The sequence below is a fragment of the Oncorhynchus kisutch genome, linkage group LG4, assembly GCF_002021735.2.
Source record: "Oncorhynchus kisutch isolate 150728-3 linkage group LG4, Okis_V2, whole genome shotgun sequence".
Classification (NCBI taxonomy): domain Eukaryota; kingdom Metazoa; phylum Chordata; class Actinopteri; order Salmoniformes; family Salmonidae; genus Oncorhynchus; species Oncorhynchus kisutch.
The window spans coordinates 57,283,255-57,309,066 of NC_034177.2; the positions used below are offsets into that span (position 1 = coordinate 57,283,255).

Sequence of the window (25,812 nt, forward strand, 5' to 3'; positions counted from 1 at the left end):
GCGGTCATCCTCAATGTCCTAAACAATATCATAACCTTCATTGATAAGAGACAATACTATGCAGCTGTATTCATCGACCTGGCCAAGGCTTTCGACTCTGTCAATCACCACATTCTTATCAGCAGACTCAACTTCCTTGGTCACTCAAATGACTGCCTTGCCTGGTTCATCAACTACTTCTCAGACAGAGTTTAGTGTGTCAAATCAGAGGGCCTGTTGTCCGGACCTCTGGAAGTCTCTATGGGGGTGCCACAGGGTTCAATCCTCGGGCCGACTCTTTTCTTTGTATACATCAATGATGTCGCTCTTGATTCTGGTAATTCTCTGATCCACCTCTACGCAGACGACACCATTCTGTATACCTCTGGCCCTTCTTTGGACACTGTGTTAACTAACCTCCAGACGAGCTTCAATGCCATACAACTCTCATTCCATGGCCTCCAACTGCTCTTAAATGCAAGTAAAACTAAATGCATGCTCTTCAACCAATCGCTGCCCGCACCTGCCCGCCCGTCCAGCATCACTACTCGAGACGGTTCTGACTTAGAACATTTGGACAACTACAAATACCTAGGTGTCTGGTTAGACTGTAAACTCTCCTTCCAGACTCACATTATAGCATCTAGCATCCAAAATTAAATCCCAGAATCAGCTTCCTATTTCGCAACAAAGCATCCTTCACTCATGCTGCCAAACATACCCTTGTAAAACTGACCATCCTACCGATCCTTGACTTCAGCGATGTCATTTACAAAATAGCCTCCAATATTCTACTCAGAAAATTGGATGCAGTCTATCATAGTGCCATCCGTTTTGTCACAAAAGCCCCATATACTACCCACCACTGCGACCTGTACGCTCTCGTTGGCTGGCCCTCGCTTCATATAAATGTTTAATGCTTTTCAAGCTGTCCCCAAATAAATATAATTGTTTTGATATTTCAACCTGCGTGGCCTTGATCGTGTCTGGTGTGGGGGTACAAAATCAACATGCACGCGATGGTAAACAAGTTTGGTCAGCATGTTACAGTGTTAGCTCTTCAGTATCTCCAATCTACATGGCCCTGTACACATTCAGGTTGGTCAACTGTACAACGCATTGACACAATGGTTGTGGCACAACTGATATTTTGCAACACGGTGGAGAGTTTGTCTGCACAAAAATGTTTACACAACCATTGTGTGGTGTCTCCACAATGCTTGTGTAATCATTTATGTGTAGAAGAACTCTGATGTATCACGTACATGCAAAATGCATTGTACATCAGTTGTACAACTTGAGTGTGTATGGGGCCAATCAGAGTGAGTTCTATGTTACACAGCAATTAAGACAGCCAAGACTCCTCAGTTAAAAAAAAACGTGATCCTTTATTGAGAGCAGTTTGTATACATTGAGGTTACTGTGATTATTAGTCGAAGGGGATTAAAAAAAGAGGCCTAGGTGTGAGCGCCTAGCATTCATAAAACAGTTTTGCACTCAAAACAATATATAAAAACAAGGTCTTCGCAAACAAAAAAGACCATTGCATTTTGATTAGATATTGAGAAAAAGGAAAGCGGGAAAACAGCTAATAATCCTTCATTTACCAGGCACTTAAGAGTCCCTTGAAGAGCATTGGTGATTCTCTCTCATCCGTCTTTGCTCATGGTAACAACAAATGTATTACCAAACTGACTGTGTTACTGAGATGTATCATAAGAGACTGAATACATATGCAACTGCATTAAGTGATCATCAAAGTACCTTTTTATGAAGAAAACAAATGGGTAAAAAGACGGGACCTTCATAATAAATAAAGAGGTTCCCGCAGGTACATCCTTTTACAATATGATAGTAATAAAAAGGGATATTTTTAAGTGAAGTTATAGTGCATGGTTTCTACATTATGTACATATTGCCTTGTGGGATGGTCCACATTACAACATTGCACAAAATCATTGGACCAGCTAGAAAAAAAAGGGAATTGTGATTGGACCTCTGAAAATACAGCATTGCCTGCCATTTAATAATGACAGACTGATAAAGTGATAACATGGTTATACAGCTAATATGTGGTCTATTATACGGTAATCCCATCAATGATGGTCAACATCGAGCACTTCAGAGTTAAAATGACACTTGTAACACACTCATAAGAGATTTTTGTTTTTTAACTCACTCACTCAAAAATATTCCTTGGCTATACATTTGATAGTACATTTGTTCCTGTAAAGTATATAATTAACACAGACAAGTCAATCCACTGAGTTCCCCAGACACAATGCGTAACAGACTTTCAAGTTTAAAACTCAGTAAAAATCTTGTCCATTGGTGCTTATACTCAGATCTTACCTCTTCAATAGATATCAGAACAACAGCATCAGTGGCACACATTAGAGGCTGCAAATTCCAAGTCTGAATCACACTAGATACAGCTTTCAGGGGGTGAGTCCAGTCCAGCACATACAGAAAGTTCCCCCTGATGGATAAAAGTAGCTTAGGATCTCCTGGATTGGTTGGGGGGACTTTAGAGTTGGTAGATTGAGGTTCAGGTTGGCAAGGAGAGGCACTTTAGTTTTTATGGTTCCTGTGCTGCGCGGGTCAAAAAGAGAGGGAGAGCGTCTCTGGGACAAACCAGCCCTGAGAGACCCATGCCAGGCATGGGCCCACTGGAACCACATGGGCCAAAAGGGACAGTGTCAGCAGGCATGCCTTCCATGCTGCAATTAAGGCAAATGTAAACTCCTGGCACTCGTGTCCTCCTCACATGAAACCATCTACACACACTCAACGGTATGTATCCAATCCATTGGTATAACAAAAGTGTTTTGTTCTTATCCACACGCCCTTTTAAATAATACCTCCTGGTCCCTGAAATGCGTGTGACTCAGAATCCAGAATTTCTGTGTTTATTTTTTTGGGGGGGGGGCGGGGGGAGATGTCACTCCTTGGGGTGGGGTGGGTTCAGTTGTCCTCCTTTCAGACATTGCTGTCGGAGGACAGATCCCCCAGGGTGTTGACGACCTCGCTGAAGGAGGGACGCTCTTTGAGACTTGGGGCCCAGCAGCGGCACATGAGCTTGTAGACTTTGGAGGGGCAGCCGTCAAGCACGGGTAACTTCATCTTGCCGGCCTGCAGACCTGGGGAGTGAAGAGTGGAGCAGAGAAACAGGGGAGGTTAGACATGGGAGACAGAACATACAGGTCAAGGTGATTTGACTCATTCACTCCATTCTTATGGAACAATGAGTGAAATCATCATAAGAATGGTGTAAAGCTGTTTCTGGTATGGGATTCATAAAAATGATTGGACAGACAGCCTGCCCCCAGCTTGATAATAACATGATGATACTGTATGTGCCACTTTCTTTGTCAAGGTGGCCTATAGTACAGTGCATGTCAATACAATGTCAACCAAATACAACGTGTTCCCCTCACAGAACCATGAAAATTATTAATCACAGTTCTGAGACTGAGAATAGCCACTTCAGAATAGCTTGAAGTTACCCCAAGAATAGAAGTGGCCATGTCTGAAATCTGTCTTGCCTACTACTTACTAAAACGGCACACTATTTAGAATTGACTGTTTAGTAAAAACGTATGTAAAAAAAAAAAAATTACATACTAGACTTGTCCATACTGAGAATTTATCATCTAATGCACAATTGTGTTGTTTCCTTCCATTCGTTCATTTTGGTACAGCGCATCACCTTATCTGATTATAGGGTGTTGTCAAACACATGTGGGTCTGGAAAGACGATTCTCTTCCTCAATTGTGTGCAGCGAATTCATATTGGATGAAAAGCCACGAACGAGTATGACATCTTTGCATTTAAAGCATACTACATTTTAGAAATGTTCACATACTGTAAAACATTCTATTTTCTCATACCCAATCAGCCTACTAGTTAATATGCAAGTATGGGTATTCGGACAGGCCCAGTACCCTTTGCAAGATTGATATCTGAACAGTGATTGTTCAGCCATTGGAGCACACAGATTGGTGGGCACTAAGTACATTTCTATTGATTTATACTGACCCTCTAGCACCTCGTCATCACTGAGTTTGGTGTATGGCAGTTCCCCGTGGCTGAACACCTCCCACATGAGCACCCCAAAGGCCCAGACATCTGACTTGGTGGAGAAGTCATCCTCAAACACAGACTCGGCCGGGAGCCAGCGCAGGGGGATCCACGCCTGCCGGTAGTGGTAGTACTCACTGCACAGACAGTCAAGACAGAAAGAGAGACAAACAGAGAGATAGAATGTCAAGATGTTATCATGCACATAATTAAACTATGTTACTATTTTGTCTTGACTTTACACTTAACAATGGCTGCATGGATCATCCTAGTACACTTTTGCTATACTTTCTTCTCACATGATAGACCGTAACTACACACGTCTTACTATCCAGGTCTGGACCCAAACAATTCGAGCTTCTACTTTTAAAAATCCACCTTTCCAGAAACAAGTCTCTCACCGTTGCCGCTTGCCATAGACCTCCCTCTGCCCCCAGCTGTGCCCTGGACACCATATGTGAATTGATTGCCCCCCATCTATCTTCAGAGCTCGTGCTTCTAGGTGACCTAAAGTAGAACATGCTTAACACCCTGGCCATCCTACAATCTTGATGCCCTCAATCTCACACAAATGATCAGTGAACCCACCAGGGTACAACCCCAAACCCGTTAACACGGGCACCCTCATAGATATCATCTTAACCAACTTGCCCTCCAAATACACCTCTGCTGTTTTAAACCAAGATCTCAGCGATCACTGCCTCATTGCCTGCATCTGTAATAGGTCTGCGGTAAAATGACCACCCCTCACCACTGTCAAACGCTCCCTAAAACACTTCAGGGAGCAGCCCTTTCTAATCAACCTGGCCCGGGTATCCTGGAAGGATATTGACCGCATCCCGTCAGTAGAGGATGCCTGGTTATTTTTTTAAAGTGCCTTCCTCAACATCTTAAATAAGCATGCTCCATTCAATTTTTTTAAACCAAGAACAGATATAGCCATTGGTTCACTCCAGACCTGACTGCCCTTGACCAGCACAAAAACATCCTGTGGTATTCTGCATTAGCATCGAATAGCCCCCGCGATACGCAACTTTCAGGAAGTTAGGAACAAATATACACAGGCAGTTAGGAAAGCTAAGGCTAGCTTTTTCAAGCAGAAATGTGCATCCTGTAGCACAAACTCAAAAAAGTTCTGGGACACTGTAAAGTCCATGGAGAATAAGAGCACCTCCTCCCAGCTGCCCACTGCACTGAGGCTAGGAAACACTGTCACCACCGATAAATTCACTATAATTGAGAATTTCAATAAGCATTTTTTCTACAGCTGGCCATGCTTTCCACCTAGCTACCCCTACCCCGATCAACAGCCCTCCAACCTCACAGAAACTCGCCCAAGCCTCCCCATTTCTCCTTCACCCAAATCCAGATAGCTGATGTTCTGAAAGAAATCAGCCGGGCTAGACAATCTGGACCCTCTCTAAAATTATCTGCCAAAATTGTTGCAACCCCTATTACTAGCCTGTTCAACCTCTCTTTCGTATCGTCTGAGATTCCCATAGATTGGAAAGCTGCAGCAGTCATCCCCCTCTTCAAAGGGGGAGATACTCTATACCCAAACTGCTACAGACCTATATCTATTTTACCCTACCTTTCTAAGGTCTTCGAAAGCCAAGTTAACAAACAGATTACCGACCATTTCGAATCCCACCACACTTTCTCCGCTATGCAATCTGGTTTCAGAGCTGGTCATGGGTGCACCTCAGCCACGCTCAAGGTCCTAAACAATATCATAACCGCCATCGATAACAGACATTACTGTGCAGCCGTATTCATCGACCTGGCCAAGGCTTTCGACTCTGTCAATCACCACTTTCTTATCAGCAGACTCAATAGCCTTTGTTTCTCAAATGATTGCCTCGCCTGGTTCACCAACTACTTCTCTGATAGAGTTCAGTGTGTCAAATCGGAGGGCCTGTTGTCCGGACCGCTGGGGGTGCCACAGGGTTAAATTCTCTGGCCGACTCTCTTCTCTGTATACATCAATGATGTCTCTCTTGCTGCTGCTGATTCTCTGATCCACCTTGAGTAGCTTGGATGAATAAGGTGCCCAGAGTAAACTGCCTGCTGCTCAGTCCCAGAAGCAAAGATATGCATATTATTAGTAGATTTTGGATAGAAAACACTCTGAAGTTTCTAAAACGGTTTGAATGATGTCTGTGAGTATAACAGAACTCATATGGCAGGCAAAAACCTGGGAAAAAATCCAACCAGGAAGTGGGAAATCTGAGGTTTATTGTTTTTCAACTCTTGGCCTATCGACTACACAGTGGGATATTGGTCATATTGCACTTCCTAAGGCTCCCACTAGATGTCAACAGTCTTTAGAACCTTGTTTGATGCTTCTATAGGAGAGGGGAATGAGTCAGAGGTCTGCCAGAGTGCAGACAGTCTCGCACGCTCACGTGAGACAAAGGAATTCTCCGGTTGGAACATTATTGAAGATTTATGTTGAAAACATCCTAAAGATTGATTCTATACTTTGTTTGACATGTTTCTATGACCTGTAATAAAACTTTTTGGACTTTTCGTCCGTACTTTCCACTGAACTTGCACGCGCATTGTGAGTTTGGATTTGTTTACCAAACACGCTAACAAAATTGTGGAACTGGGATTCCTGGGAGTGCATTCTGATGAAGATCATCAAAGGTAAGTGAATATTTATAATGCTATTTCTGACTTCTGTTGACTCCACAACATGGCGGATATCTGTATGGCTGGTTAAATAAAGGTTAAATAAAAAATAAAATTGCAGGCCCCATCTCTTACCTGTTGTAAACATCCTTGCTGAGGCTGGGAGCTGAGATTTTGACGCTGCGTTGGCCGCTGATCAGGCAGTTACGAGCAGCCAGGTCTTTATGAACGAAGCGGTGATTGGACATGTGCTCCATCCCAAGAGCCACCTGGGCACAGATGGATACCTGGGTAGATGAATTGAGAGACAGACAGAGAGAGACAGAGAGAGAGAGAGAGAGAAATGGCATTAGCATATAATACAAAGCAGGTTAACATGGGATGGCCTGAATCAAACAGGTTTTACATATTAGTTTTTTTTTTTTGTCAAAAGAAAAGAGGACTAGTTTGCATCAAAATGCAGAAACCTGTGTGCCCTCAAGCTGGAACATAATGTTTCCATTAAAGGGGGCATAATGGCATGTGTCATGTGCTTGTTTTTCAAATGAAATGAGCAAATGACATCCAAAGTGTAGTGAACGCTACTTACTCTGGTCTTGGTGGTGATAGGTTGAGACTTGATTTTCTCATCTTTGCTATTGGAGATTCTCAAGAACTGTTTCAGATCTCCCTATTTCCAAGGAAATAGAAATAGAGAAAGGAAAGAGATATATAAAAAAAGAAAGAATCAAAGGTCAAAAACATTCACTTTGTAAATGTAGGAAGCATAACAATAAAAATAACACACTTGGAGGCATGTACCAAATAAAACTGCACAACTTCATCAACGTTGCATAGACAATTGTTATAGTCTACATGAATATAAATCATGGATAAGAGTGTTACACTATGTGTGTGTGTGTGTGTGTGTGTGTGTGTGGGTGTGCGTGCATGCGCCTGTGCTTGCTCACGTGCATATGTGTGTGCGCTCGCTCATGTGTGCATCTACAGTTGAAGTCGGAAGTTTACATACACCATAGCCAAATACATTTAAACTCAGTCTTTCACAATTCCTGACATGTAATCAGAGTAAAAATCCCCTGTTTTAGGTCAGTTAGGATCACCACTTTATTTTAAGAATGTGAAATGTCAGAATAATAGTAGAGAGAATTATTTATTTCAGCTTTTATTTCTTTCATCACATTCCCAGTGGGTCAGAAGTTTACATACACTCAATTAGTATTTGGTAGCATTGCCTTTAAATTGTTTACCTTGGGCCAAAAGTTTCGGGAAGCCTTCCACAAGCTTCCCACAATAAGTTGGGGGAATTTTGGCCCATTCCTCCTGACAGAGCTGGTGTAACTGAGTCGGGTTTGTAGGCCTCCTTGCTCACACATGTTTTTTCAGTTCTGCCCACAAATCATCTATGGGATTGAGGTCAGGGCTTTGTGATGGACACGCCAATACCTTGACTTTGTTGTCTTTAAGCCATTTAGCCACAACTTTGGAAGTATGCTTGGGGTCATTGTCCATTTGGAAGACCCATTTTTGACCAAGCTTTAACTTCCTGACTGATGTCTTGAGATGTTGCTTCAATATATCCACATAATTTTCCTACCTCATGACGCCAGTCCCTCCTGCAGCAAAGCACCCCCACAACATGATGCTGCCACCCGGTGCTTCACGGTTGGGATGGTGTTCCTTGGCTTGTAAGCCTCCCCCTTTGTCCTCCAAACATAACGATGGTCATTATGGCCAAACAGTTCTATTTTTGTTTCATCAGACCAGAGGACATTTCTCCAAAAAGTACAATCTTTGTCCCCATGTGCAGTTGCCAACCATAGTCTGGCTTTTTAATGGTGGTTTTGGAGCAGCGGCTTCTTCCTTGCTGAGCGGTCTAACAGGTTATGTAGATATAGGACTCGTTTTACTGTGGATATTGTCACGAATATCACCGAAGGTGGCTCCCCTTCCTGTTCGGGTGGCGCTCGGCGGTTTACTAGCTGCCACCGATCCCTTTTTCCTTTTTGTCTAATTGTCTTCACCTGTTCCTTGTTGGGGTTTTGGGGTGGGTATTATTTAAGTTTGTTTAGCCCGCTTGTGTTTGTGCGGGCTTGTTGTCGTTGTACGTAAGAGGTGTATTGTTTATTTGGGTTTTCGCTGTCCGGTTTATTATCCAGTGGTCTTTGGGTTGTGTTTGCGCCTGTGTTTTGGCGTCACCCATTTTTGTACCTGTTCCTGGTTACTTTTGGACATTAACGCGTTTTTCCCTTGAATCTTCTGTTCTCTGCGCCTGACTCCACACCCATCACTCTTCAGACGTTACAGATATCGATACTTTTGTACCTGTTTCCTCCAGCATATTCACAAGGTCCTTTGCTGTTGTTCTGGGATTGATTTGCACTTTCACACCAATGTACATTCATCTCTAGGAGACAGAATGCGTCTCCTTCCTGAGCGGTAAGACGGCTGCGTGGTCCCATGGTGTTTATACTTGCGTACTATTGTTTGTACCGATAAACGTGGTACCTTCAGGCGTTTGGGAATTGCTCCCAAGGATGAACCAGACTTGTGGAGGTCTACAATTTCTTGAAATACATCCACAGGTACACCTCCAATTGCCTATCAGAAGCTTCTAAAGCCATGACATAATTTTCTGGAATTGTCCAAGCTGTTTAAAGGCACAGTCAACTTAGTGTCTGTAAACAATTGTTGGAAAAATTACTTGTGTCATGCACAAAGTAGATGTTCTAAACGACTTGCCAAAACTATAGTTTGTTAACAAGAAATTTGTGGAGTGAATGAAAAACGAGTTTTAATGACTCCAACCTAAGTGTATGTAAACTTCCGAATTCAACTGTATGTGTGTGTGTGCGTCTTTTTGCGCACATGTATTTGTGTGTTTACCAGGTCATAATACTCCAGGATCATATAGTGGGGCTCGGCCTCCCTACACAGTCCCAGCAGTCGCACCACATTGCCGTGGCTCAGCTTGGAGAACATGTCGGCCTCACGGCGGAAATCCAGCTGTAGCTGCTCATCTCTGCTCTGCAGGCTCTTCACCAACACCACTGTCTCCTCCTCACCCTCCTCGATGCCCTTCGCCTTGGCCAGCAGCACCTCGCCGAACTCACCCTTCCCTACACACAGACAGACGCAGGCAGGAAGACAGACGGACAGACAGGTAGGCATGCACACGCACAGGTCAGAGATTAGAGGGTCACATTTTCTTCCAGGGTTAGGAGTAAAGACAAAACGGGTAAATAGAGGTGAAGTTAAGTAAGTGAATGAAAATGTGTTCACTCCAGTTACAGTGCACAGCTGTTCGGCACGTTCTCAATTAGACTCACTCCTCATACCCACATGACCATCTTACCCAGTGTCGTGATGGTGTGTAGGTCTTCTCGGGGGAACTGAAGCTTTTCGTTGGCACTGCTATGGCGTTTCTCTGCTGCCGCTGTGGTGCCCACGCTGGTCAAAGCCACCTCTTCCTGGATCTCAGCGGTGGTGTGGCCATTCTGCTGTACAGCCCCCCCTGGTGGACATCAACCACATTACACAATGTGTATGTTTGAGATTGACTACATTGCAGTCGGACTGCACAGAATCACTGATGTTCAAATCACCTTGCATCCCAAATAACTACTCATTATGTGGTCAAGATAAGCGATTCTGCACCTCGCCTTGATCATAAAATTCCAATATACCAAAATGTGATGTGAACTCCACAAGAAAATGTGCAGACAGTAATGTGGGCAGATATTGCACAACACAATTCAAACATACTCCAGTTTGATGATTAGAAATATTTAATAACCATTTTATAATAATGCTAATATTTTGAAATCCGAGAGAAAAGTTCCCTGAGTCTGTAACCCCCTACTTTGAGCACTTCAGTGCCAAAACTGAGATTTTTTATTTCACCAGGTAAGTTGACTGAGAACACATTCTCATTTACAGCAACAACCTGGGGAATACTTACAGGGGAGAGGAGATGAATGAGCCAATTGTAAACTGGAGATAATTAGGTGGCCATGACACTCACATTGGGAATTTAGCCAGGACACCGGGGTTAACACCCCTATTCTGACAATAAGTGCCATGGGATCTTTAGTGACCAGAGAGTCAGGACATCACATCCAAAAGACAGCACCCTACACAGGTCAATGTCCCCAATCACTGCCTTAGGGCATTCAGATATAAGGAAAGGGTGCCTCCTACTGGCCCTCCAAAAGCCAGCCAGCAGTGGGTTGCAGAGTGGTATGCTGCCGGCCTTAGTATGGTTGTACAGATGAGAGGGAACAAATGGAGCCATTATATCTAGATTAACTTCACAAAGGTAAGTATTTAGTTTGTAAGGAGAGAACCCCAGTTTTGCTTACTTAATCTTAAAGAGTTTAACCAAATTATCTAAACCAACTCAAAACCCAGGTATTTGACTATGGTGACTTTTGCACTTTCCTTGCAATGCTCTTGGCAGCCACAAGGTGGTAGCAAGTCAACTGGGTATGAATGAGCACCGAATGTTCAACATGTACGGGCAGAGCATGATGTAGGCAAGAGCATTCAGACACACATCAGACTCATAAATAAATGTTTCTTCTGTGACTCACAAAGACACAACTACTTGCCAGACATGTAGCCTACAAAAGATTATAGCAAACAGTGGATTTACTCAGAAACCCACCGGGAATTGACGCTTAGTCTGGAAAACCAGACCCTAGGCAACAGTGAATAGGGTCTGGTTTCAACGAGGGACTCTTTTGGCATAGAGGAACTACGTCACTGCCTACGTTGATAAGTGAAGGGGGGGGGGGGGGGGGGGGGATCGGGGAGTCTCCCAACAAATCGAGAGGCAGACATGCCAGAACGTCGCGATTCAAAACTTAAGTTTGCAAGCAAAAACCTTTGTAGTGGTTTTAGTTAAGGTATTGATGCCCCCCCACACACACACCCCTATCCCCCCCAACTCACTGTTAAGACACTCCATCTCGGGCTCCTCTCCCTCCTGGCCCTTCTGAAGTCTCTTGGCGTTGCGTCTCTTCTTGCAGTAGAACATGAGGCCCAGCACCACGATGATGTAGGCCACGGCTGCCCCCACAGACAAACCTATAGTCTGAATCATTTTATAGGGTGCCTTCTCCTCGTGGTCCACCAATGTCTGCACCGGTTTCTCTGCCAAAGACAGAGGAGAAAAGGACATTAGGGTTATTTTATTTTATTTATCCAGGTAGGTTGATGAGAGCACATTCTCTTTGTTTATCAGGATGAGCTGTGTTAATTAAAGTTGAAGTGATAGTTCATCAGATGTTACTTGTATTTCTCCATGTAGGTTATTGAGAATACATTCACTTTAATAATAGCAGCCTGGTTTGCTGTAACAGAGGAGTGAGTAGTGGTAGTTCAAATTTGGGATTGAGACATATACACAACAGATGGTATTGAACATGGGTGGACATATCTCTGGCTTGGTATGTTCTTCAATCTGGTACCCACTGCTTGAGAAAAGAGTGTTGTGTGTCCATCCAAGTAATATTGAATGCACATCATGTGGATCATTAACCCTTTACACTTGTGGGAATTGGCCAATATGAACAGGGTTAAATTCAAATGTTTCTTACGGAGGAAACATGAAATGCGTGAGCATTGTAGCAATTGAAAGGGAACCGTTTGGAGATTCTGGGAAATGTATTAGACCAAATTTAAGGACACAACATTTCACCTGGCACAAGACTGAAACAAAACATTCCACTGTTGATTTTATGAGCATTTTACATTTACTGTACTTTTCGCCACATTTGTTGATTACGAAATCTGAACATTATGTCGATACATTCAGTAACATGATAAGAATATCCCTGGAAAATATGGGGTAGGTGCAACATAAGAAAAAATGTTAAGTGAGAGGACTAACTGGTGTCTCCAAGTGGCTACACACCTCTCCAATGTGTGCACAGTTGCTAAGTAATTCCAATGCACTTTTATGACTCAAAGAAGAGTCTTCAACTATAAGGTGTTTTTGGAGCTCTCCTAGCTGTGCCGTTGAGGAACTAGAGTAAGCACACTTGTAGTTGTTTTGTTTGGAACACAGTCGTGCATCCCCGCCATCCCCGCCATCACACAATTACTGTTGTTGTTCACGCAATCCAAAAACGGATCATTATAAATTGCATTCTGGGTCAGGTTTTGTCATTTGTCAACAAGACCAGCTAAGTTACAAAATACCACCGTACAGTGATAGGCTTTCACAAGGCAATTCAGAGAAACAGATTGTCATTTATTGCGCATTGAAATGAGTCATAGGTGCATTCTGCAGCGAATAAAAACGCCATAATAATTTACAGCATTTCCCTCACTCAGACAATTTTTTTTTTTTAAGTTTCCCAGTTAGTGGGAGGGATGGGGGCAGCTCCTTGTCGCGTGCGGTGCTCAAGTTCAGAACAGCTGTCAGTCAAAACCCATACAGCTCTGTAAAGCGCAGAGCCTGAGCTCTGACGCAATTTATAGCATGTTACTGTACAGCCACTGCGTTCCAATTTAGGAGCTTATCAGTGCCTAAATTCAAATTTCAATCCATATACGGGTACAGTACGAGTGTAAAAGGCTACAGTTCCAAGCTGTCAGTTCCAAGCTTTCTTTTCTTTAATGTTTTTGTTAAGGAAACTGGCACAGAAAAAAACATCCAAAAATGTCACACTCACATCATCCTTTTCTAATCAGAGCCTTAGAAACTGGAACAAAGCACTGAATGAATTCCTCTGTCCTACAATTAACTACTTCTGCGAACTAAACGGTCTGCCTCCCTTAACCCCTCACAGGGAGAGGTTTGAATAATACAAAACCCTGAACATCCTATTTTAAACTACAAGCCCAAGCACAAGGAGGAGCCACAGTGGATGTGAGAGAGGGTTGATTCAATCTAAGGTCTGTCCCTGTCACTTCACCGATGACTCTGGTGAGACAGGTTATTAGAATGCTCAGATGGCTGAGTGGTTAATTACAGTCCTCATCCAGTCCTCGTGATTGCTACACACACGCACACACAGTAACATGGTGGGGGTGGCATCCTTTTGTGCGTATGTGTGTGCATCTGTATGAGAGAGAGAGACTTACCCACTACGTAGAGCTGTGCCACACGGTCACTGATGCTGCAGCTGTTTCCGGCAATGCAGGTGTATTTGCCTGTGTCGTCCGTGGTGACATCTGTTATCACCAGAGAGCCATTGACCATTAACTGGAACCTGAGAGAGAAAGAGAGAGAGAGAAAGTGCAAGAGGGGGTAGAAAGAGAGAGAGTGAGACTTGTCCTCTTGCTCAGTTGTACACCGGGGCCTCCCACTCCTCTTTCTATTCTGGTCAGGGCCAGTTTGTGCTGTTCTGTGAAGGGAGTAGTACAGTCGTGGCCAAAAGTTCTGAGAATGACGCGAATATTAATTTCCACAAACTTTGTTGCTTCAGTGTCTTTAGATATTTTTGTCAGATATTACTATGGAATACTGAAGTATAATTACAAGCATATCATAAGTGTCAAAGGCTTTTATTGACAATTACATGAAGTTGAAGCAAAGTGTTGCCCCTTCTTTTTCAAGACCTCTGCAATCCGCCCTGGCATGATGTCAATTATCTTCTGGGCCACATCATGACTGATGGCAGCCCATTCTTGCATAATCAATGCTTGGAGTTTGTCAGAATTTGTGGGTTTTTGTTTGTCCACCCGCCTCTTGAGGATTGACCACAAGTTCTCAATGGGATTAAGTGTCACGGTTCATGAATCCACTGCCTCCCTCTCTCTCTTTCTCTCTCTCTCTCTCTCTCTCTCTCTCTCTCTCTCTCTCGTGTTTGTGTGGGCGTGGTTCCCAATCTCGGCCTGATTGTCTGTGCCAGCTGGAATCACTTATCTTCCCTTTATATGTTCTGTAACCAGTGTTTCTTGTTGTCAGATCGTTGTTACTTCTCTGAGTTTGTGTCGTGTGTCCGTGCTCATCTCTCACCGCCCTTGTGTGGATTATCTGCTGTGCTCCCTCCTACCCATCCGGACAAACTCCCCTGGATTTCTCAGCACGCTATCATCAGAAGACGCGCCCTAGTCCCTGGGTCGGGTTCCGTCTGAGTACAGTCTGTCTGTCCTGTTGCTGCTGTAAACTGTATTCATTAAACCATCGTTGCTTGCATCTTGCATCCGCCTCTGTATTGTCACAGAACGATCTGACCAGACCATGGATGCAGCGAGTTCAACGAGTCTGACCGAATTCATTTCCCGCAGTATCACGAGAATGGATCAACAAGAGGAGAACATCTCCAGCACAGGTCGGGCAGTACAAGCCCTTGTGACGCAGGTATCCCAGCTGACCCAACAATTACGACATCTGAGGGGTCTCGCTGCGCCACCTACACCGGCAGTTCAACCCGCCCCGCCAGAGCCGGATTCCCAGCTAGAGCCACGGCTACCGACACCAGAGGGTTATTCAGGTGATCCTGACTATTGCAGAGCTTTTCTTACGAGATGTTCCATGCAATTCTCGTTGCAGCCACGGACCTTCAACCGTGAACAGTCTAAGGTAGCATTCGTACTCACACTGCTATCAGGCAAAGCGGCTCTTTGGGGAACGGCGGTGTGGGCGAACCAGGACCCATGCAGCACCTCTTTCCAGACCCTCTCCGAGGAGATGAGAAGGGTCTTCGATCGGGCCGTGGCGGGTAGGGAGGCGGCCAGACTACTCGCTGACCTTCGCCAAGGAGACCGTTCAGTATCGGAATACTCCATCCAATTCCGCACTCTGGCCGCAGAGTGTCAGTGGAACGAGGAGGCGCAGTGGGACATGTTCCTGCATGGGCTGGAGGACCGGATCCAGAAGGAGATTTATGTTCTGGACCTTCCCAGGAATTTAAATGGACTAGTGGAACTAGCCTTGAGGGTCGACGCTCGTCTGAGTCGTATTGGCCGCCGAGCATGCCCTAACAGACCGTATAACGACACGGAGGGCTGGCAGGCCAGCGGCGGGAACACGGCCAGTTCAGCCTCCGCTCACGAACCCATGCAGCTGGGGAGAGCTCGCCTCTCCCGGGAAGAGAGGGAGAGGCGGAGATCCCAAGGACTCTGTCTCTACTGTGGTAGAGCGGGCCACTTTATCCACTCCTGCCCGGTAAAAGATCAGGCCCGGTAGTAAGCATGAGGCTACTATCGGGTGGTGTCACCACAGAGAAGACCTCATCATCTACTCTCCTCCCGGTAAGACTAAGATGGGCCACCCACACGCACGACACCCAAGCCTTACTGGACTCAGGAGCAGAGGGTAATTTCATGGACTTCAAGCTCGCTCACAAACTCCAGATTCCTATCACCTCACTCTCGCACAAGATATCCGTCAACGCTCTCAATGGTCAAGAACTCCCCAACATTTCTCACACCACTGAACCTATCACACTCATCACTTCTGGCAATCACACTGAGACACTATCATTTCTACTCATGGACTCACCCCTTGCACCATTAGTTCTCGGCCACCCTTGGCTCACCCAACACAACCCCAGAGTTGACTGGGGTCATAACTCTATATCCATGTGGAGTAACAAGTGCCTTGAGTCCTGTTTGGTGTCTGCTTGTTCGTCTGTGTCTGATTCTGTGTTTCTAGAGGAGGCAGTGGATTTGTCTAACGTGCCCGTTGAATACCTCGACCTGAAGGAGGTGTTCAGTAAGTCCCGTGCTGCTTCTCTTCCTCCGCATCGTCCCTATGACTGTGCAATAGAATTATTGCCAGGTGAGTCTCCGCCTAAAGGCAAGTTATATTCACTCTCTGTTCCTGAGAGGGAGGCTATGGAGAGATACATCTCTGATTCTCTGGCATCTGGATTCATTCGTCCTTCCTCTTCTCCAGCGGGGGCGGGGTTCTTCTTTGTGGGGAAGAAGGACGGTTCTCTGCGTCCTTGCATTGATTACCGTGGGTTGAATAACATCACAGTGAAGAATACCTATCCCTTACCGTTGATGTCCTCAGCCTTTGAAAGGTTACAGGGAGCATCCGTGTTCACTAAGTTGGATTTACGGAATGCATATCATTTGGTTCGCATAAGGGGGGGGGACGAATGGAAGACCGCGTTTAACACCCCCAGAGGGCACTTCGAATATTTGGTCATGCCTTTTGGGCTATCCAACTCCCCAGCGGTTTTCCAGGCACTCGTCAATGACGTGCTGAGAGACATGATTGATCAGTTCATATATGTTTACCTGGATGACATACAGATTTTTTCTTCTTCTCTCCAGGAACACGTTCAGCACGTCAGACGAGTGCTTCAGAGGTTGTTGGAGAATGGACTTTTTGTCAAGGCGGAGAAATGCATTTTTCATGCACAATCCGTTCCATTCCTAGGTTACATCGTCTCGACTGAAGGTATTCGCATGGATCCTGACAAGGTTAAGGCTGTGGTGGATTGGCCAAGCCCAGATTCCCGTAAGGCCCTACAGAGGTTTCTGGGATTCGCCAATTTCTACCGGCGTTTCGTTCGCAACTTTAGCCAGATAGTCGCTCCTCTTACCGCCTTAACCTCCCCCAGAGTGATGTTCAGGTGGTCCGATACAGCCGAGGCTGCATTCACCAAACTCAAGAGCCGCTTTGTTTCGGCTCCCATCCTCATAGCACCCGATCCCTCGCGTCAGTTCGTGGTGGAGGTGGACGCTTCAGAGGTGGGGGTAGGTGCGGTACTTTCCCAACGTTCCTCTTCTGACGACAAGATGCACCCTTGCGCGTTCCTTTCCCATCGGTTATCACCTGCGGAACGCAACTACGACATTGGCAACAGAGAGTTGTTGGCAGTGAAGTTAGCACTGGAGGAGTGGCGCCATTGGTTAGAGGGTTCGGGGGTACCTTTTATAGTTTGGACCGATCACAAGAATTTAGAATATATCAGAACCGCCAAGCGACTCAACTCCAGGCAGGCGCGGTGGGCACTCTTTTTCGGACGTTTTGACTTCTCTCTCTCGTATCGCCCGGGTTCCAAGAATGTCAAACCCGATTCCCTTTCTCGCATTTTTGACCATTCCGAACGCCCATCCACTCCCGAGTGCATCCTACCCGGGACCCTAGTGGTCTCCCCACTCACATGGGAGGTTGAATCGAGGGTCAAAACGGCCTTAGAAGGAGTAACGCCTCCGTCCGGTTGCCCGCCTAATTGGTTGTTTGTGCCAGAGGGGTGTCGGTCCGATGTTATTCGGTGGGGGCATTGCTCCAACGTAGCGTGTCATCCAGGAGTCAGCCGCACTAGCTTTTTGGTTAAGCAACGCTTTTGGTGGCCACTGATGGCTCGTGACATTCACAGTTTTGTCTTGGCTTGCTCGGTTTGTGCCACTGGGAAGACTTCTAATCGACCCCCAGATGGGTTACTCCAACCGCTGTCGGTCCCTTCGAGACCCTGGTCCCACATCGCGCTAGATTTTGTTACCGCCCTCCCGCCCTCCCAGGGCAAGACGGTTGTTTTGACCGTGGTGGACCGGTTCTCGAAGGCGGCTCATTTTATTCCCTTGCCTAAATTACCATCTGCCAAGGAGACAGCGGTAACTGTCGTGGATCACGTCTTTCGCTTACATGGCCTGGGGGGCCCCAATTTGTGTCCAAGTTTTGGCAAGAGTTTTGTAGGTTACTGGGAGCGAGTGTCAGCCTGTCTTCAGGGTTTCATCCCCAGAGCAACGGTCAAACGGAGAGGGCCAACCAAGATTTGGAGAGAGTGTTGCGATGTTTGGTTTCTAAGAATCCCTCTTCCTGGAGTCAACAACTCTCTATGGTTGAGTACGCTCACAATTCGTTGCCAGTGGCAGCCACGGGTCTCTCTCCGTTTGAGTGTAGTTTAGGTTACCAGCCACCTATCTTTCCCAGTACGGAGTCCGAGGTCACTGTTCCCTCCGCTCACGCTTTCATCCAGAGGTGCCGTCACGCATGGAGCAGAGCCCGTGAGACTCTTCTCCGGGTGGGGGCGCGCACCAAGGCTAAGGCCGATCGCCACCGGTCGAAGCCTCCGGTATACGTCGTTGGCCAAAGAGTGTGGCTTTCTACTAAGAACATTCCACCCCGATCCGTTTCGAACAAGCTTGCCCCCAAATTTATCGGCCCGTTCAAAGTCACCAGGATCATTAGTCCGGTGGCGGTCCGGCTCAAGCTTCCTCCGGCGTATAGGAGAATTCATCCTACCTTTCATGTGTCTAAAATAAAACCTGTATTTCAGGCACGCATTAACCCGCCGGTCCCGGTTCCCCCGCCGCCACGACTTGTTGATGGGGAACCCACCTTTTCTGTCAATCTTATTTTGGACTCTAGAAGGAGGGGACGCGGATTCCAGTACCTGGTGGACTGGGAGGGTTACGGCCCGGAGGAGAGAAGTTGGGTACCTGCTAGGGACATTCTGGATCACTCCCTTATCGATGATTTCAATCGACAGGTAAATTCGCCTGGGAACGCCAAGAGGCGTTCCTAGGGGGGGGGGTATTGTCACGGTTCATGAATCCACTGCCTCCCTCTCTCTCTTTCTCTCTCTCTCTCTCTCTCTCTCTCTCTCTCTCTCTCTCTCTCTCTCTCTCTCTCGTGTTTGTGTGGGCGTGGTTCCCAATCTCGGCCTGATTGTCTGTGCCAGCTGGAATCACTTATCTTCCCTTTATATGTTCTGTAACCAGTGTTTCTTGTTGTCAGATCGTTGTTACTTCTCTGAGTTTGTGTCGTGTGTCCGTGCTCATCTCTCACCGCCCTTGTGTGGATTATCTGCTGTGCTCCCTCCTACCCATCCGGACAAACTCCCCTGGATTTCTCAGCACGCTATCATCAGAAGACGCGCCCTAGTCCCTGGGTCGGGTTCCGTCTGAGTACAGTCTGTCTGTCCTGTTGCTGCTGTAAACTGTATTCATTAAACCATCGTTGCTTGCATCTTGCATCCGCCTCTGTATTGTCACATTAAGGTCTGGGGAGTTTCCTGGCCATGGACCCAAAATATGGATGTTTTGTTCCCCGAGCCACTTAGTTATCACTTTTGCCTTATGGCAAGGTGCTCCATCATGCTGGAAAAGGCATTGTTCGTCACCAAACTGTTCCTGGATGGATGGAAGAAGTTGCTCTCGGAGGATGTGTTGCTACCATTCTATATTCATGGTTGTGTTCTTAGGAAAAATTGTGAGTGAGCCCACTCCCTTGGCTGAGAAGCAACCCCACACATGAATGGTCTCAGGATGCTTTACTGTTGGCATGACACAGGACTGATGATAGTGCTCACCCGTGTCTTCTCTGGACAAGCTTTTTTCCGGATGCCCCAAACAATCGGAAATTGGATACATCAGAGAAAATGACTTTACCCCAGTCCTCAGCAGTCCAATCCCTGTACCTTTTGCAGAATATCAGTCTGTCCCTTATGTTTTTCCTAGAGAGAAGTGTCTTCTTTGCTGCCCTTCTTGACACCAGGCCATCCTCCAAAATTCTTTGCCTCACTGTGCGTGCAGATGCACTCACACCAGCCTGCTGCCATTCCTGAGCAAGCTCTGTACTGGTGGTGCCCCGATCCCGCAGCTGAATCAACTTTAGGAGACGGTCCTAGAGCTTGCTGAACTTTCTTGGGCGCCCTGAAGCCTTCTTCACAACAGTTGAAGCGCTCTCCTTGAAGTTCTTGATGATCCGATAAATGGTTGATTTAGGTGCAATCTTACTGGCAGCAATATCCTTGCCCGGGAAGCCCTTTTTGTGCAAAGCAATGATGACGGCACGTGTTTCCTTGCAGGTAACCATGGATGACAGAGGAAGAACAATGATTCCAAGCACCACCCTCCTTTTGAAGCTTCCAGTCTGTTATTCAAACTCAATCAGCATGACAGAGTGATCTCCAGCCTTGTCCTCATCAACACTCACACCTGTGTTAACAAGAGAATCGCTGACAAGATGTCAGCTGATCCTTTTGTGGCAGGGCTGAAATGCAGTGGAAATGTTTTTGGGGATTCAGTTCATTTGCATGGCAAAGAGGGACTTTACAATGAACTGCAATTCATCTGATCACTCTTCATAACATTCTAGAGTGTATGCAAATTGCCATCATACAAACTGAGGCAGCAGACTGTGAAAATTAATATGTGTGTCATTCTCAAAACTTTTAGCCATGACTGTACATAGCGTTGCATGAGATCTTCAGTTTCTTGGCAATTTCTCGCATGGAATAGCCTTCATTTCTCAGAAAAAGAATAGACTTGACGAGTTTCAGAAGAAAGTTCTTTGTTTCTGGCCATTTTGCGCCTATAATCGATCCCACAAATGCTGATACTCCAGATACTCAACTAGTCTAAAGAAGGCCAGGTTTATTGTTTCTTTAAACAGCACAACAGTTTTCAGCTGTGCTAACATAATTGCAAAAGTGTTTTGTAATGATCAATTAGCCTTTTAAAATGATAAACCTGGATTAGCTAACACAATGTGCCATTGGAACACAGGAGTGATGGTTGCTGATAATGGGCCTCTGTACACCTATGTAGATATTCCATAAAAAATCAGCCATTTCCAGCTACGATAGTCATTTACTGTATTTCTGATCAATTTGATGTTATTTTAATGGACAAATGTTTTTTGTCGCTTTTCTTTCAAAAACAAGGACATTTCTAAGTGACCCCAAACTTTTGAACAGTGGTGTATGTTATGTTACAACTTGTGTCAATTACAATCCAGTGCTTTTTTAAATTCCAGAGCACCACAAAGGAAGACAATGTTGTTGTGTGTGTGTTATTATCGTCTCTGTGGGTAAAGCCTTTACCTTCTCCTGCTGGTGTCCAGCACCTTATCCTTGACCATCCACTGGACGCGGGGCTCAGGGTCTGCTGTGGCCTGGCAGTGTAGGATGGCTGTGTGGCCCTGGTACACTGTGGTGTTCTCTGGCTCCAGCTTAAAGCGGATATACACTACACACACACACACACACACACACACACACACACACACACACACACACACACACACACACACACACACACACACACACACACACACACACACACACACACACCACGGTTAATATACCACACTCCATCTCTAAACAAAGCCCAGGATACTGATTTCCTATAGACTCACTGGGGTGACAGTGTTGTAAAGCTGGGACAATAAACCCGAAAATGATCGAGACCGACCATACAGATAACTTATCGCGGGCATTTTGCTGATATCATTCATTGTGATAGGTAGCCTATACTAGAGAAATGTTACGTTCAAAACTAAATACTTTTGCTGATATGGGTGATTGTTAAGGGGACAATTGATGGCTACTACCTTCAAACTAGTAGTAGTAGTTTAAAGGATGATAAATAAAAAAATCTGTGGTGCACATTAATGTTATAAACGTATCGTTCTATTTATCGTTATCGCATCAATTCAGGCAATTTATAACAATGTGGGACTTTTTGTCCATATCGAACAGCTAGTTCTACATTGTGGTGGGCTTTCTTTGTGTCAACCACAAGTTTCTTCAACACCTAATGGAGATCATTACATGGCAGCCAGATGGCCTTCTAGTGCATGGATGAATGAAAGATACAACCACATCGACAATGGTCATTGGAAAGCTGATTATAAACAGTGCATCAACTAAGAGAAGAGACAAACAGTGATCCCAAAGGATTGCCGTTATGAGGACGGTAAGGAAAATACAAACCTAACACTAGTGTAAAAAACGCACACCAGTAGACAAATGTCCGTGACTTTTTTCATTTTTTATTGCAATGCGCATGTTTTATTTAATTGAAGTCAAGGTCAGTCGTCAATTAGTTGCCCCAGCCCAAACCAGTTAAATAGCCATCACTAGCCGGCTTCCACCCGGCTACACAACCCTGCACCTTAGAGGCTGCTGCCCTACATACATAGACTTGGAATTACTGGCCACTTCAATAATGGAACACTAGTCACTTTAATAATGTTTCAAAAATGTTTACATACTGCTTTACTCATCTCATATGTTAATACTGTCTTCTATTGTACTGTATTTTAGTCAATGCCACTCCGACATTCCTCAATATAATATTTATATATTTCTTAATTCCATTATTTGACTTTTAGATTTGTGTGTATTGTTGTGTATTGTAAGATACTACTACACTGTTGGAGCTAGGAACAGAAGCATTACACCCGCAACAACCCACAATCTGCAAAATATGTGTAAGTGACCAATCAAATTTGATTTTGATTTGAACCAGCACCTGAATCTCCTCTAGACACACTGCTATGCACAGTCTCTTTCGCTTTTGCAAAGGAAAATACAAAGTGAACTACAGTTAATCAAACACATACACGCTGCGCACAGACACACACACACACTCAAATGCACACACACTCAAATGCACACACACTCAAAGGCACACACACTCAAAGGCACACACACTCAAACGCACACACGCACAAGAACACACGCGCCTTACCTGCCACAGTGAGGCCGACCATGGCTCTGATCTCCCCCTGTAGGCTGTTGGAGGCGATACAGGTGTAGTTTCCTGCGTCGCTGCGCGTCACTTTGGTGAAGTGGAGCTGGCTATTCCTCATCTCCACATGAGGAAGCAGCTCTCCACCATCTGTACGGGGCGACATAGTGTCAGAGAGGAGCTCAATGGGGGGAGGGGCTGAGAAACTACAGTACTGTGGTACCCTTTACCCACTATCGCGCTGTCCCGATACATACTTGGTTGGACATGTTCCTTTAATATGGTCCTATCCAGTGCAACTGTGGTGGATGTGTAACCAGGCCAGTGCAGGACAGCTTGGCTCAGTACTGTGAAAAGGTTATGAGTGTAATGGACGTAGGCTTGGACGATATACCATCGTCTATCGACAATTATTGACCGCCATCGTCGACGGTGACGACTAATTGACGTGACAGACGATGGTTTAGCCTATTTGAGCTATACTGGCGCTGCACAGTAAAAAACTGCGACTCGCAGCGCACGGCACACAAGTGACATTCCGACTAATCTATTCCTATTTGCTATAACCTATTTCAATAAATAAGTTATATAGCCTGCAGAATGCAAGAGAGGAATGTAGGCCAGACAGAGAGGAGAATTCCACCAAAGCAGCACAAAAATGTTCAGTCAGAAAATATTATTTCTCTCTCTCTCTGTCGGATTCATGGGCATCAGGCTATATCATAAACGTATAGATAAAAAATCAATAATAATGGACACTCCTTAACTTGTGTTGTATCTGTTCAATTTTTTTTTTTTAACTATATTGTTTTCTCTCTCCATTCAATAGGTTATGAATATGCATCCTTTATGCATCCTAATCAAACAATGAATGTAACAGAGTTCCATCTCAAAAATGTATTTGAATAGCCTAAAAAGGCAAGGTAGCCAGAGGAATAATAATGTGAGAGAGGGAAAGTCCTTGCATGACAGGATGAAAACCAAATGGCCAATAACCTATGCTTCTTCTAGGCCTATAATACAAGTTAAAGTCATGAACAGTAAACTGACCTACAAAGGCAAAACACAGTAATTACATAACTTTTCTTACGGCAAAATCTGACTTCAAAGTATTTTTCTGTCTAGACAGGCAGCAATTTCTGATACTCAATGATATATTCTGATCAAGTGGATCGTTCTTGTGCCAGGAAACCAAATACCACATTAATCAGATAATATACCTGCCCATTCCAACAGATCAAAGACTTTGACCAAATTCGTAGTTGCGCCGTTTTGCGTTTGTAGGGCAGAGTAGTTTATTTCCCAAATATTCTAGCCTACGAAGTTGTGGCTTTAAATTAACAAAGAACAAGAATGAAAGTCTGTAGCCTAAGCCTGGGAATAGGCTGTTCTCAATCACAGCTTTATAAGAGATAGAACAAACAATAGCATTTTTACATTATTTTATGAGGCAAATAAAGCTATTATTATCCAGTTCTGAAGACGGTAGACTGCTTCTATGCAGCCAATAATGTAGGCCTATAACCAATAGGTGTGCATTGTATTTCACAACGTTTTTTGGGTACATAATCACAATAGGACAAACCCTAAATCGATGAAGTAATCTCCTCTAACATAGGCAATGCAAATGGTGGGAAATTATCATATGTAATCTTGTCTTCACTTTTCATTCATCTGATTCTATCTACAATGCATTCCTTCTGAAATGATTCCGTATTCTAACATTATCCATAATCTGATGTTATAAGAAGATTTTATTGTCTATTGTCACATGTCACCATGTGATAATGGCTTTATCCCAACCGCTGGAAACACGCTTTTCCCAAGGGCACAATGGCAGGAAATGGCATCTAGGATATTGTGGTCTAGCACTGAGTAGGACCACCCTGCACTCACCTGCTTTGGTCCATTTGATGGTGGGGGTCTCTCTGCCCGTGGCAGAACACTGGATGTTGACCTCCTTGTCCAGCTCCAGGCACTGAGATGGCTGGGGCGTAGGGGTGAACTTCAGTTTCTCTGGAACACACAGGTAAAAAGGTCAAACACACCATGACCCACACAGCTAAGAGAGAGTAGCCTGGTCCCAGGTACACCCCATGGTACACTATACAAAGCTATTTACAGCATGTTCAGACACATTTAAGAACATGCAGATGCAAGCATACACGTTCACATGGCTGAATGAAGAATCACAAGGGTATCAGGATCTTAGATCAGCAAAACAAAGACGAGGTAGACAAAGCAAGTCAGGAATTAGACAACCCATGTTAACAACTCTAGAACAGCAGCACCAGGGGAACATCTAAGGTTAAACTGAATTAAACTGGCTGATCACGTTCACACACATGCTCTCTCCCATGCACGCACGCACGCACACACGCACATCATGTAGTTCCAGCTCACCCAGTACATAGACTCTGGCATTTCCAGACAGCTTGCCTCCCTGTGTCCTGCTCACACAGGCATACATCTGACCATCATACACTTCCACATTATTGATGCGCAGAGTACCATTGGGGAACACTGTAAAGCGTGGGTCCTGATAAAGAAGAGAGGGAGAAGGGTAAGAGAATGGAGAGGAATGGCCTAGATACCGTTTTTTTTATGTGTGTGTGCACGCCTGCCTGCCTGTGTGTGTGTGTGTGTGTGTGTGTGTGTGTGTGTGTGTGTGTGTGTGTGTGTGTGTGTGTGTGTGTGTGTGTGTGTGTGTGTGTGTGTGTGTGCAT

General features: G+C 45.1%; 1 protein-coding gene across 1 annotated transcript in view; it reads right to left on the bottom strand.

Moving 5' to 3' along the window:
- Positions 1-1,347: 1,347 nt before the first annotated feature.
- ptk7b (protein tyrosine kinase 7b) overlaps positions 1,348-25,812 on the bottom strand; it is a 202,039-nt gene continuing 177,574 nt past the window's right edge. The window contains exons 9-20 of the mRNA XM_020481357.2: positions 25,490-25,625; positions 24,983-25,102; positions 23,087-23,236; positions 21,436-21,580; positions 13,787-13,914; positions 11,648-11,848; positions 10,050-10,208; positions 9,581-9,813; positions 7,284-7,364; positions 6,830-6,981; positions 4,019-4,197; positions 1,348-3,119 (exon numbers count right to left, since the gene is read on the bottom strand). Of these exons, the coding sequence (XP_020336946.1) occupies positions 2,959-3,119; positions 4,019-4,197; positions 6,830-6,981; positions 7,284-7,364; positions 9,581-9,813; positions 10,050-10,208; positions 11,648-11,848; positions 13,787-13,914; positions 21,436-21,580; positions 23,087-23,236; positions 24,983-25,102; positions 25,490-25,625 (1,845 nt within the window). The 3' untranslated portion in view covers positions 1,348-2,958. The remainder of the gene's footprint in view (positions 3,120-4,018; positions 4,198-6,829; positions 6,982-7,283; positions 7,365-9,580; positions 9,814-10,049; positions 10,209-11,647; positions 11,849-13,786; positions 13,915-21,435; positions 21,581-23,086; positions 23,237-24,982; positions 25,103-25,489; positions 25,626-25,812) is intronic.